Below are 13,762 nucleotides of genomic sequence, written 5' to 3'. Positions count from 1 at the left end.
ATGTATCTATGCCATGTGGAATCAGAATATATAGGATTTCATGAACCCAGTATCATGAAGCAGTGGAACACTTGTGTTCAGCCAACATGGATGGATGGAATTAGTTTGGCTGCCAGGATTCAGCAGGTCCCAGAGGCTGGCCATACCCTCCCTTGCTGCTCCAGGGGGCACTCTGAGTGTGGGGGGTAATTCTTCAGAGTCCTAGGACCTTAGTCCCATAAGGAACCCCAGATTTCACCTCGTCTAGCCTCCTATACATGACAAGAAGCTTTCTTTAGTCTCCCTGCCATGCAATCACCCAGCCTCCAGTAACATTCCCCTAGAGACAAGATGCTCACTCACTTCCTTCCAGTGCAGCCTGTCCCATTATTGGACAGCTCTGACTGCAGGAAAATGTTTTTGTGCAGGGAACATTATTGGATCCTTCCTCTGTTCCGAGCCCTGTGCTAGGCATAGAGACATCAAATTGTTAAGCCCCCCTTGTGACCTTAAAGAAGTCACAGTCTCATCAGCAGACTGTGAGGTGATGCAGGGTGAGCCTTACTTTGGTCCTGAGCTCTTGGGATGTTGGGGAAGGATACAAAAGAGGGCTCCTTACATGGCTGGGGTAGGAGAGTTGTGGATGGCTGGAGGAGGCCCCAAGTTAAGGGACTATCTCAGGCAACAGGAGAGCCTAAACAAAGGTTTGGAGTTGTAAGAGGGGCTGGCTTATTCAAGGAATTGAAAGTAGTTCTGGTTGGACGGCACGGTGAAGGGCTGGGTAGCAGGAAGAGATGAGGTTGCAGATATAGATGAGAGCAAGCAGAACTACCCCAGACCCTCCTGCAGGTGGTTCATGGGGGCACTTCCCCATTGGAGTGGCCTGGGGTGCAGTCCTTCAACTCCTGAGTAGCTGTTTTCCTCTGAGCCAGGTGAATCAATCAACAGCCATGTAGCAAAGATGAATCCCATATGGTCCCTACTCTGGAAGGGCTCATGGCCTGAAGGGAGTATCAGCTGAGGTCAGGGGTATGGATTGATTTGTTGGACAGACATCCACCATGTGATCAAACTTTGCCTCCTCATAACTGCTGCCCTCGGGCACTCACTGTGCCCACAGTGGTCCCTCAGGAACCTGGGAGCAGCTCTTGTGCTACCCACCCCACTTATTCCCACCACAACTCCTTAGCCCCCCAACCCAGCCAACTCTGGTCCATTTTACATGCATTGAGCTCATGTGTGGGCCTTCAGTGCTTCTCTGACAGGGCGTTCTGCACATATCCTGCCATTTGGATACTCTCTGGGCACAGATAGTTGGGCAGGAGGAAAGTAGAAGCAGCACAGATGAAGAAGCAGTCCAGTCTTCCCTGGCCACCAGAGGATAAGCTCAGAGCTTCTAGAGGTGACACCCTATTCCCCTTCCGCCACACCCCTCATGATTGTGGAGCTTTTCACAGACCCCCAAGGAGTGTCTGAGAAAATCAGAGACGAGTTGAGGGTCACACAGAGTGAGCATTAGGCAAGAAGCTCTGAAAAGTACAGTTCACTGAGGAGGGGCAGGGCAGTGGAAAGAGCTGTCTTTGGAATCTGACGACTCTGAACTTGAGCACTCACCACCTGTGTGACTTCTGGCAAGTTATTTTACTGCTCTGAGTCTTTACAGAGATAATAAGGTCTATTTTGTGGGATCATCATGAGGATTAACTTCTTTCACTAAACACATGTTTAGTGAGTGTTCTGTATGAAGGACGTTGTGCTGGGTGCTGGGGATATAGCAGCGAACAAGACTACTCATCCCCTTGGTGTTTATGTTCTAGTCAGGGAGATGTTAAACAATCACCTGACAGTGGGCTGAAAAATGCTACAGAGAGAAAAAAGAGAGATACATTTGATATAAGACACTTAACAAAGAAGACATTTGTAGGTTTCAGCCACCTTTCCTTCTCAAATACATCATTTGAAATGGGCATCTGCAATTCCTCAAAGTCGGGGATAACCTTGACCCCCAAGACTGGGGACCCGGGCCTGCTTGTTTTACCTCTTTCTTCCTGGGTGGGCTTCTGCCCCTTGGAGCAGAGGCTCTCTCAGATCCATTTCAACTCTGCTGCTCTGTGGTTCACATTCCCCGAGGGTGTGGCACCACTTTGGAGGCATCTTTGTGAGCCGCTGGGATCTCACCTAATCCAGGATTCATGCTAGAATTTTTTTCTCTTGCGTCTGCCCAACAAAGTCTGCTCCTGCCCTCACTCGAAGAAGGCACTCGGAAAATGGAGAGAGAGAGGACCTGAAGAACCCCGGGCTCGCTACTCCCCCACCTCCCCAAGATGTCATCCATCCATCAGAGCCCCAGTCAGAGATCACCACTTTCCCGAAACCTTCTAGGATCCCTTAACCAGCAGTGATCTCCCCCTCCCCAAATTCATGCAGATCATCACGTTGTACCCTTTGTGCACAGTGAGCCTGTGGTTTGTGCCACTTGCCTTCACCTTATGAGAACTACCCCACCCTAGGGTCTCATACCCAACAAGCTCCTCTCATCCTCCAAGCCCCAACACAGAAGTTTGTGACCATCCTTCTGAAGATTTCCTAGTTTCCTCCAGAGGCAGCACCCCCTCCTTTGCTTCTGCCCCAGTTATTTTCCTAATGCTTGTTAGCCATATGGGTGGTGGCAGTCTGCTGCCTGTCTCTTTCCACTGATAGACTGTGAAGCACCCACTTCCACCTAGCCCAGGGCTGGCACTCAGCAGTACTTAGTAGATTCTCACCAAAGGAATGAAACCAGATTTGTCTGTGTTTCACTGGAAGCCTAATGGGGCTAAGAAACAGAAGCACAGCTACAGCAGCAGGTGAGAGCAGCTGATGACTTCTGAGAGGGTCTGAGAAGGTCCACAGAGGGGGATCCTCCTACCCAGATCCGGAGGCATCTTCCCTAGTCTCTTTCCAAGGCCTTTGTTTAACTCCTTCATTGTTATGTAGCTGTTCCCATGCCCAGGTCCTTCTCAACAGTAAAATTATCTCTATTCTGCCAAGTCTAGTACTCCCTGTGCCACAGCAGATGTTCTGTATGCATTTAAGAATTTTGACTTGATTTACTTTGCATTTTTGAAGAAAATAGGATGGTACTTATTGCAGAGAAACTTCCTACTTACTTACAGAAGTAAAAGGATTTAATCCTTTTTTCTAAAAATATATATATATAATTAACCTTTCTATTTCAGCTGAAATCGGAAATACTTAGTGTCCAAACACATATATGTTTGAAAAAATAGGTGATTTCTCAACCCAGAAGTCACACAAACATAAACATTCGTGTTCATCAGAAAGAACAGCATTAGTCCAGTTTGCGATACAACAAGAATAGAAAATCGTGTAATTTCATATATTTGTTGCCCCAGCAAACACTTACAAAGACCCTAACTGTGTGTCATGCTTTCCATTTTAGGGAAAAAGCCAGTAGGGCTTATGGAGGTAAAGTAAGTAACAGAACCAGGATCTTTACCAGGTTTTTCTGACACTAAATCTATTGCTCATCCATTAAATCAGAGTTATTTGTATGCTCTATAATAGTGCTTCACATGTTAAATCTGAACTTCCCCAGAACAAGAACATACTTTGTCTCTGGGTCCCCAGTGCCTCTTACAGAGCCAAGATCTTGATATGCAGTCAGGGGTTGTGAGATGAATGGGTTCATGAATGATTGAGTGAAAAGACAAGTACTACCTTTCATACTTTTAAAAAGCTTCCTTTACCCAGCTGAGAGGTTTCTTTCCATGGAAGAGATGTTTTCCCCCAAATAAACCTCAAGTGTGTGTCAGTATCGGAATGCAAATGGATCAAAGCCCTTTTTTAAAAAAAATTCCTACTCTTCCCACAAAGTGAAAAAAGTTCCTTTGTTACCTAAAATATCTGCGCCAGATTGTACAATGCTGTCTCTTAACGCAAGTGCTTATTATTGTGGCTAATTTGGTCACATGTGTTTGAGGGAGAACAATGCCTCAGAAATTTTTTAAAAGCAAAACAGCAATCTGAAGCATTTGTTGTAATGAGATGTAAATTGCCAACATCAGTAGTGGAGCCGACTAAAATTTGCAATGAAGTGATTTTCCCCCCTCTTAAATTAAAAGCACTAGGGGCCCTCCCTGCTCTCCCCGAAGAAAACACATGCTTTTTTGTTCTTCTTCTTTCCGATCCCGTAATGCTAAACATTGCGCTCTATTGATGGATTCATTCCTTCATTCATCTGCCATTTTGCCCACTTCTGTCTGTTTTGTGCCTCAGTGCTAGGCCCTTCGAGAGGCATCAGCAGCCTGCATGGTGGCTTTTGGTAACCCCCATTTTGCAGGTAGGAAAGCTGAGTTGCAGAGAGGTTAAGATGACCTGACTTTAAAGTCATGAGCTGGGATTCACACCCAGGTCTCCTGAAAAGTCCCTTTTAAGATGTACCTTTGGCTGGCTTTTCAAGCTGACCTTCTGTAGACAATATCCTGGAAGGAGGAGGCTGTTACGGAGAGCTTTTGCCAGGTGTTAAGCAAATGGTGCTGAGAAGTTTAGAAAATAGTTTTTCTTGAGAGCCAAGATCTCAGTATAGTAGCTTCTATATTTGACAGAAGTTTATCAGGCCCATAGGAGACCATCGTGAGCCTTGAGGAGAGTGGGTAGGCTGTGGAGTACAAGGACCTGCTCTGTGCTGGGCCTGTGCTAAGCACTAGGGGCAAAAGCAGAACAGCAGGGCCTCTGTTTCACAGAACCTATGGTTTAGTAGAGACGAACTTAAGCGCACAAGTGTGACTTGTGTGGGAGTGGGTGGAGAGGGAGTGAACGACTCTTTACCAAGAACCCACTCTGTACCAGACTCTGAAATCATTGTTCCATATAAATATACGAATATATATATATACACACATATAATATATATATAGTTATCTGATTTAATCCTCAGTCTTGCCAAGTCACTGTTATCTTTCCTTCTTTCAGGTGAGACAAGATCAGAGAGGTTAAGCAATTATTTATGTGTACGTTATCTCTTGAGGATAGAATGTGAATCAAGCACTCTGCCAGGTGAGCCCTGGTCTCTGACATAAAAAGACACAGTCCTTGGCTGCCCTCAAGCCTCCTCTCCGACACAAAAAGACACTATTTTTGGCTGACCCCTCCTCCTTTTGTAGGGGAAACAGATACAGAGATGAATGAGCACATCTGATTACTATGGTAGAGTGGGGGCAGAGGGGTGGGGAGAATCCAAAGGAAGGTGGAGCTCTACTACGCAAGGAAGACCACAAGTCAGCTAAGCAGTAAGTGGCAAACCCTATACTTAAACCTAGTATTTGGAGCTCTGTCTCCAAATCCCAAGCCACGGGCTAGAGAGAATTATTTACTAGTCTTTGAGGGGATAGGGCAGCCTCATTGAAGAGATGGCATTTGAGTCAGGCCTTGCATCACTAGTGAAGTTTGTGTAGGTGGACATCTGTAGGGGCAGAATGTTCTGGACAAAAGGAATGGCACAAGCAAAGACTAGGAGGCAGGAAAGAATGGTGTATGTGTGGAGACGGTTAGGCCAGCCACTTTGCCTGGAATGGAGTCTGACTGTGGGAGGGGACCAACAGGATGGAGCCAGAGAGGTGACTCTCTCAACCCCTGCTCCCTCTGATGTCCCTTAGCTGTCCCTCTGTAGACAGTGTGATAGCAGAGCCCTTTGTCTGGAATTGTGCCATCTGAATTGTCCATTCTAACTAGATGCTTCTGATTTCTACTTAACAGCCCTGATTTCTACTTCTCGGACTCCAAGAAAGGTTACAGACATTCAGAACAGCTTCCCACCTGCCCATGCCTCTACCCTCAAGCACCTCTGCTTAGCAGCAGGACTTTACTTCAGAATCTTTGTCCCAGTCCATTCAAGTCCCTCTCTTCCTCCCCTCTCATGTCATGAGGAATTTACTAAGAGCCTGTCATGTACCAGCACTTCCCTAGGCTCCAAGATGCTAAAGGGAGTAAAGCTTTGCTATTGAAGAGCTTTATAGTCTAATGTTGAAAACCGATAGGCAGATGATTGCAAACATAATTTGCTAAAAGTAGTCACAATGTAGAGACCCCCCTACCTGGGAGTGATGACAGTCAAGCCTCACAAAGGAGACACCTGAGCTATGTCCTAAAGTCTAACTGGGCGCTTAGCAGACAGATGAGGTAGTGTTCAAGGCCAAGACAACAGCACAGATGCCTGGAACAACATAATATTTGGGGTACCTGAGCAGAGGTGAATATTGGTGGCGGGGGCAAGAAATGACCCTAGAGGTAGAGGGGAGGCTGGTTGTTCTGGGCCTTATGGAGGCCATGGCATGGGACTTAATTTTGAGGGTAGTGGGCAGCCTAAGCAAGGAAAGACAGGGTCATGTGGAAGATCCCTTTGATGGCCTTTATAGAGATGGATGGGAGAGAATCAACTGCAGTCACGGCTATACTGGATTCATTCTGTTGTCCAGCCTCTCATGGAAGGAAAAGGAGGCTTTAGAGGAAGGACACGTTCTTGCTAAAGATGACTCTGAGTGAGTGGCTTTCATGGACCTCTTCTTTTCAGCCTATTTTTTTTTTCTTTTGGCTGAAGGTCAGACCTAGAAGAGCTTTCACACACCAACTCAGCCATGTGCTTTAGGGGAAATTTAAGTAATTACCTCTTCCCAGATCTGAGAAAAGATCAAATGCTCCACCTGAATTTGTTTGTGTCTCAAAAATTTAACCTGTGATCCCACGCAGAGAGAAGAAACTTTGATATTTGCTTCTGAAACTTTAGAATTACTCATTCATTGTTGTCATTGTTTTATTTACTTAGCAAACATTTAGGGAGTGCCTACTCAGCGCTAGGTGCTGGGCACAAAGGAAAGAATAAGACCTAGGCCCAGCCCTTGAATAGGTCCTGCACCTCTTATTGGGAGGTGCTGTCAGAACGATTACGATGCTATTGGGCCTTTGCTCTGCCAACTTCTGTATCTGTAATTTACTCACCTGTGGTCACACAATTAAAATATAGCATAGCCAGGAATGGGACCTGAAATCTCTACCAGAAGGAGTCAAGGTCTTTTATTTGCACTATTCTGCTCCCCGATCATCTTGCATTCAGCTTTGTGCAAGTTTCATTCTTAAATCTTAGGATACTACAGAGATTTCATCTTTCAGTTAGCATCTGCCAGCAATTCAGAATTGATATTCTCTCCTGGGAAGCTGTATCATGAGGAATTTTAGTAACAAATTCACCAGGACCTTCACTGCCACCAACCAAAGTCTAGGATGTGTCAACTGAACCCAGAGTTGCAAGCAGATTGTTACAAAGGGCTTTAATATATAAAGAGCTTTGTACCCAGTTTTCCACATGGCTAGGATAAGAGAAGGCTGGTCTGTGAGTTCATCTGTTACCTAAGTTAACGTGCATGGCCAGAGGGAGCTGCTGTGGCAGCAGCCAAATCTCTGATCTCAGTCAACTCCTGAAATGTTTGCATGGGGAGAATTTCCAGCATGTTAAATTATGTTGGCCTTTGAAGTTGTTCTCCCACAAAAGTTAATCAAGTCATTTGGCCTTATTTACCCATTTTCATCCTGTTTCTCTGCCCTTTAGTAATCAACACACAATAGGTGATTTTAAAAAACAGTCAATTTTTAAAAGCTAATGGAGAAAAAATAACCCCTTTAGAAACTATCACCATTTATCTAGCTTCCTTTCGCTGTTTAAACTGCACGTAATTTGTGTTGATTGCATTAAAATAAAAATCAGAGTAGCTGCTGGATCAGGCAATCAGGGGCTTAATGTGTATTGTGTTTTAATTTCTTGGTTCAAATGCTCCTGTCTAGATACTAGGTCTTGGGGAGGGGGAGGCCTTCACATTTTTGCCCACACTTTCCTAAGCTGCCTTCTTCTGTTACGGCCTTCTCCACTGTAAGATACTGAGGTGAGGATTTTGGCAAATACACGATTTGCATATTCCAGTAATTGCCACTCCTTCTTCTCCAACCCAGTCTTAACAGAACCTCTTTCCTGTGCAGGAAGTTGAATCCCTGCCTTTCCATGTAGACAATGACACCCTGGAAGAGTGCTTCTCATTCAAACTTGATTAGAGTCTAGTCCACTCTTGTCTTCCAGTTTTCCACCTTTTCCCTTGTGACATTCATGCCTCATATTATTTTCGAGTCTGGGTTTAAGTGTAGTTCAATGGACAAAAATAAGCTAGGATATTTTTGTGCCACTGTGTGCTGATAGATGCCTAGTTAAAAATATTTGCCTTTTATTTTCCTTGGAGTTCTAGACAGATTTCTTTTCTTAACTGCCTAGGTCCCGCCATTGATCTGGAAAAAGTAAAGTCAGAATGTCTCGAGCCCGAGCCGGAGTTACGGAGCACTTTCAGTGAGGAAGCAAATACGTCGTCCTATTACCCCGCTCCTGCGCCTGTCATGGACAAGTATATCCTAGACAATGGCAAGGTAGTGTTTTAAGCTCAATATCCATTCCCTGCAAGTGTTTGTTAGTCAGAGTAAAGGTGGAGAGTATGGTGGGAGCTTTCCAAATCAGCTTGACTGGTTGGCCTCCTGGCCTAGCCCTGAATGACTGTTTCTGGAATTTGTGTATTATAAGTAGCGTAGTTTTGCTGGGGCGTTTTCTCTTCCTTCTTCCTTTTTTTTTTCTTTCTTTTTTCTTTAAATATTGAGCCAAAGCAACTATAAAAGTAAATTGACATTTTAAAATAGCTTACTAGTGAGAAAGATATTTCTTAATTCCCATGACAGTTTGATGAAACTTGTCCCACCTTCCTATGAAACCAGATGCCTAAAATTTATAAGGTGAGCTGGAAATGAAGTATCTGATTTACAGATAACAACTCAATTTGTATTCATTCACCACTTAGAAAGTATCTGTGTGTTCTAAACCCTGTGCTAGATAACAGGAATACAGGGATGAATAAGACATACTCCCTTATCCCCAAGCCTCCTTTAAGCTGTATATGCAGCAGTGGTTAGCCCACAGTCCTAGGACCACATAGAACTCCTCAGAGTTATTTATATGACCTTGAAAACAAATCATGAACAAAAACTTAAGCACTATTAGTAATGGAATCGCTTTTGAAAAATCTTAAAGTCACATGATGATATATACCAGCAGGGCAGGGGAGGAAACTTTTCTGACATTCTTCTAACATTCAGTCGAATTGATCTCTGAAGAAGTATATCAGAGCCCTTTGTGTAGGCACTGGTGAAATTCAGCTTTAGTGTTTTGTTCTCTGCCACTGTAGCATGCATTACAGACATCGCCTCTCATTCTCCTTAACGCGTCATGTGTTGGTTCATTTTTCTTGCCTCATGCTTCAAAAGGTCTCTGTTTATTTAGTATCATTCTCGAGGTAGGTTGATGAGAAAGAAAAATTTGTTTTATTTGGGTTTGTCCAGATATGTCTCTGCAACTGGCCAACCTGAGCCAAAGCAAATATTGTCAAGCTGAGGAAATGAAACGTATTAGTTTTCAGGGCTCTCTTGGATGTGCTGTCATTCCCTGCATCTCCCACTGCGCACTTCCTCCCCTGCAGAGGCAAAGCTGATGGGCCAGGCCACAGGCCCATTCTGCCTTGCCTTGCTCCCTTCAACAGGCTTGAAACGTCAGCTTTGCAGAGGAGAGGTGGCATGACAGGTTGGAAGTCGGCAGCCTGGAGCCTGAGTTCTTAGCGTAGCTCTACATCTATCCTACCTGTGTGACCTTGCAAAGGCCCTTCACTTCTCTGGGTCTCAGCATCCTTATCTGTGAAAGATGGGATCGGATTGATGCTCTCCAAAGGCCTTTCTCATTCAAACTGTGTAGCTAAGTTTGGTGAACCTTCCCCAATCAAAGATGAAAGATAAGACTATGCTATGTTTGTTGATTTCTTTTTAGTCATGAACACATGGTGGAGTGACTAGAGAGTTTTTCTTAAAGTAGCTTCCAAGAGAAATCTATTTCTCCCTTGCCTTGAAGGCTGGTGGATAGTTTCAGAGCAGTATAGGGGGCCTCTTTTGCAAAGATAGCATTCTTCTCCCAGAAAACGAGTCTCTCAAACCTCATTTAATATTTTTACACATGAGTTGAACAGCAAATCTTGAAAATGCCTATTTTGTTTTTTCATTGGTTTTTGCCAGCGTGTTGCTGTAAGACTAACCTGGTTTTTGTTTGCACCTAATTGGTAGTCAGGCAGAGAGAGTTTTAAATGCAGAGGAAAGGAAGTGGACACACTGGAAATGATGGCAGCTTCCCAGAACAGCATCTCCCACATCCCCCAAGTAGCCCTCATTGTTCTTGGCTCTGCTGTCTTCTCTAACCCTTCCTTCTGTCTGCACAATCAGAGGCCTTAATCTCTGCAAGGCTTAGAGCACTGGAATGGGATACATTTCCTAGTAGGAAATGATTTTTGTCCTATAAAACTTTTCACATAAATATATTTTGATCAAGTTCCCTCCTAGCAGATGCCATATTTTTAATAACCTCCTTTGACATATAACACTAAAACTTTGGTTGGATAGTATACTGTGGTTTACATGAATCAGGCTTGCCACACAAATTTCTGATTTGGGTAAAGTGCATTGTGTTTCTTTGTCTAAAATGTTTTATTTCAAAAACTCATTGAATCATAAGGCTGCAAAGACCATTAAATTTTAAATAACCTAATTTATACGTAGTATGGATAGGGAAACATATCCAGAGAAGGGACTCCTCTACAATTATATAACAGGTTAGAGGCAGGCAGGAACTGAAAGCCAGACCTCCTGGTTCCCAGGCCAGTGTTCTCACCAGTCTGTTCTGCTACATGCCTGAAAGCTGAGCATTGCTCCAGGTGACCTTGAGCCTTGCTAACCTCAGGGGCCCTTGTCTCAGATGCCCCAGTATATACCTGTGATTGGTCGTAGTGAAGCCCGTTTCTTTCTGTGCTCTAAAGTTGGCCTTGTACTTGAGTGAATGTCAGAAAATATTTTCATCTCCAAGGAACAGCAGCTCATCAGAAGTGAAAAACAGTTCCATAAAGACGTTAAATATGCCCATGATTTTTTACTGCTTTGTGTACAGACTAGCCCGTATCACTTTGTAGGGGACAGAAGAGGCAAAGCCTTGACCCTCCCTACTGACATGTACTGTGAAGGACTGAATCCGGTGGCAAAGGCTCTAAGTGGGCTAGAAATTCAGAAAGGATAGAACTTAGGCCTGCAGTAACTAAGGAGTGTTTCCTGAATTTTAGACTGGGGCTTGAAAGATGAGCAGGCTTAAGAAAAAGTAGGGAAAACATTTATTCCTGAGCAAGAGAATGGCAGGAGCAGAAACCTGGGGAGGGGAAAGGGGTTAAAGGATGTAACAGTTGCTGTCCTCCTGACACTTTACATATCTTTTCTCATTTAACCCTCTCAGCAACTCTGAGGTAGCAATGATCTGCTGACTGTATAGATGAGAAAAGTAAGGCTCAGAAAAGTAAAGTGGCCCAAGTTAACCAGCAAGCAGGTAGAAGAGCTGAGATTTACACCCAGGCTGGCCACTCCAGCACCCATCCTCTTGATGTTACAGCACACTGGAAGTAGCAGGAAATGAACAAGTTCAGGAATTTTGTAGTGTAGATGGACTATATAGATGAATATAGTAGGGGAATGAAGTAGTAGTAAACAGAATGGATTCTAATGGGCCTTCAAAGCCAGACTAAGGAAGTTGGATTAAATATGATAGGAAACAGGGAGCCATTCAAAATTCCAGAGGATTTACATAAAAACACAGTTGAAAGACCACAGAAGTCATCTAGTCAAACAAGGAAGGAGGTGTTTTAGGGAACTTAATCTGTCGTGATTATAGGATGGGCAGGTTGAAGGGGGCAAAGCCTGGAGGCAAAGGCCAATCCGTGGCTGTTTTCCTGGTTTCCCTGTCTGCAGTGGTGAACTGCACTGGAAGTTGGTGTGGGAAATAGCCAGGCAGATACAGAGAAAACTCAAAAGGAAAACTAACTGAACATTGATGTGTTAGGTCTGCTGTCTTTGATCTATATCAGCACCACCTTGGTGGCAGCAAGGAAGACAGGGAGAGCAGAAGCTTCAGGATTTGGGTTTGAATCTTGATTCCAAAATTGACTGTGTACCTTAGGAAAAGTTACATAGTCTCTCTGAATCTCTGTTTACATCTGTAAAATGGGAAAATAATTTCTACCTATTTTCATCTCTTAAGATCATTATGAAGAATAAACAAATTGAATGTACAATACCTGGTTCATTATAGGTACTCAAAAAGTACTAGTACCCCTTTTCTCTTGTAGAACTTTGGCTAAAAGGACTTTCATCTCCCTTTCAAGAATAACAAATTAAAAGATCACAGGAAAGCAAGGCCCAGGGGGTCGGGGTGGGGTGGGGGGGAAGCAGAGATTTTTGAAAAATCTGAAGTTGGCATCCATCTCTATGATTTTCTGATTCAGAATTTAATGTAATTCAAAGTTCCTTGTTTTTCTCCTGTCTCAGGAAGCTTGTGTGGGTGGCTTCAAGTGTCATCAAGGGAAGTGATGCAGGGTCCAGCAGGGAGCAGCAGGGAACTTGTCCTCAGCATGCCCAGTCTGGCACACAGACTGCCCACCTGCAGTTTGAACTGCGGAGGAAAGGCCACACTTGACCTTGGTGTCCATGTTGCCTAGCCAGCAGCCAGGTAGCACATCCCGCTCCAAGGCTGCTTATCTTTCCTGAGCAGATGAACAGCTTTGCAGCACTGAAGGTTACAGCACAGAGAGGCCAGGTAGATCTAGTTATCTGATTGCCTGCAGCAGTCTGATCTTTTGAGCAAAAGGAGGTGAAGTCAGATGTGCAGGTAGATTGTTGACTTAACATTCATGGGTGGGTTGTGTTGCTATTTTTTTTTCTTCTTGATGGTTGGAAAATTTCAGTAATTGGTAAAGGAAGAAGTTTTTCTGGCTGACCTGACTGCCTAACTATGTGTACTCGCCTTCCTTCCCAAGCCAAGCTCCAGTAGTAGAAAGATCTTTAATTGTTTTTTGAACAATTGGTCTTGCTGGTCTACCATTAGTTGGGTATGCATCCAGTCTCTTAGAGCAGGACCTCTCCAGAGATGTCTCTGACCATGTGATATTGGCAACCTGCAGGCAGGCCTTTCTGAAAACAAGAACCTTTGGCAGATCCTTCTCATGCCCCTTAGAAAGTTTAGCTCGTTAGCAGCTGCCGCCGTGTGTCCCAACAGAGGCCATTTCTTCCCTTCACAGACACAGCAGAAACACAATGTAAATGGCAACGTCAAAGCGAACACTGTTTTTTTAATGATGAATGTTAGTAAATGACTTGTGAGATCTAAATTTTATACTAATTTTTTTTTTTAGATTTACTAAAGGTGCAGAAAGGAGAACAAATGAAAATCTTGTAGCTTATTGCTGGAACATTCTGTGTCTTATTGGCTCTGCACTGAAACTCGTAGGGAGCATAAGACTGTGTTTTGTTCTTTGTGCCGTTGGAATCAAACTGGGTACCTTGTGGTTGTGTTTAAAATCATAGGTGTTTTGAGCCAGAAGGAACTTTGAGATGAAATCCAGCTCTACCACTTCATAGGTAGGGAAATGAAACTCAGAGGTGGGAAAGGACTGGCACAGCCCTACTCCAGTTGGCAGGGCAGCTGCTCTCCTTACTTGAGCTGGCAGAGGTTTTCACACTTAGCCATACATTGGAATTATTTAGGCCACACCCAGCCCAAATAAATCAGACACTCTAGGAGTGGAACCCAGGAACTGGTGATTTTTTTTTTTTTTTTTTTTTTTTG

General features: G+C 44.1%; 2 protein-coding genes across 3 annotated transcripts in view; both read left to right on the top strand.

Moving 5' to 3' along the window:
- The window catches only part of AGBL4 (ATP/GTP binding protein-like 4), a 1,493,990-nt gene that overhangs the window by 1,262,052 nt on the left and 218,176 nt on the right, over positions 1-13,762 (top strand). The gene's annotated exons all lie outside the window — the stretch shown is intronic.
- The window catches only part of BEND5 (BEN domain containing 5), a 33,897-nt gene that overhangs the window by 10,408 nt on the left and 9,727 nt on the right, over positions 1-13,762 (top strand). Inside the window, exon 3 of the mRNA XM_011926235.1 lies at positions 8,294-8,442. Within this exon, the coding sequence (XP_011781625.1) occupies positions 8,294-8,442 (149 nt within the window). The remainder of the gene's footprint in view (positions 1-8,293; positions 8,443-13,762) is intronic.

The sequence above is a fragment of the Colobus angolensis genome, unplaced genomic scaffold (genome assembly GCF_000951035.1).
Source record: "Colobus angolensis palliatus isolate OR3802 unplaced genomic scaffold, Cang.pa_1.0 Scaffold68, whole genome shotgun sequence".
Classification (NCBI taxonomy): Eukaryota; Metazoa; Chordata; class Mammalia; order Primates; family Cercopithecidae; genus Colobus; species Colobus angolensis.
Note: the sequence above shows the minus strand (reverse complement) of the source record. Positions and strands in the feature narration are given on the sequence as shown.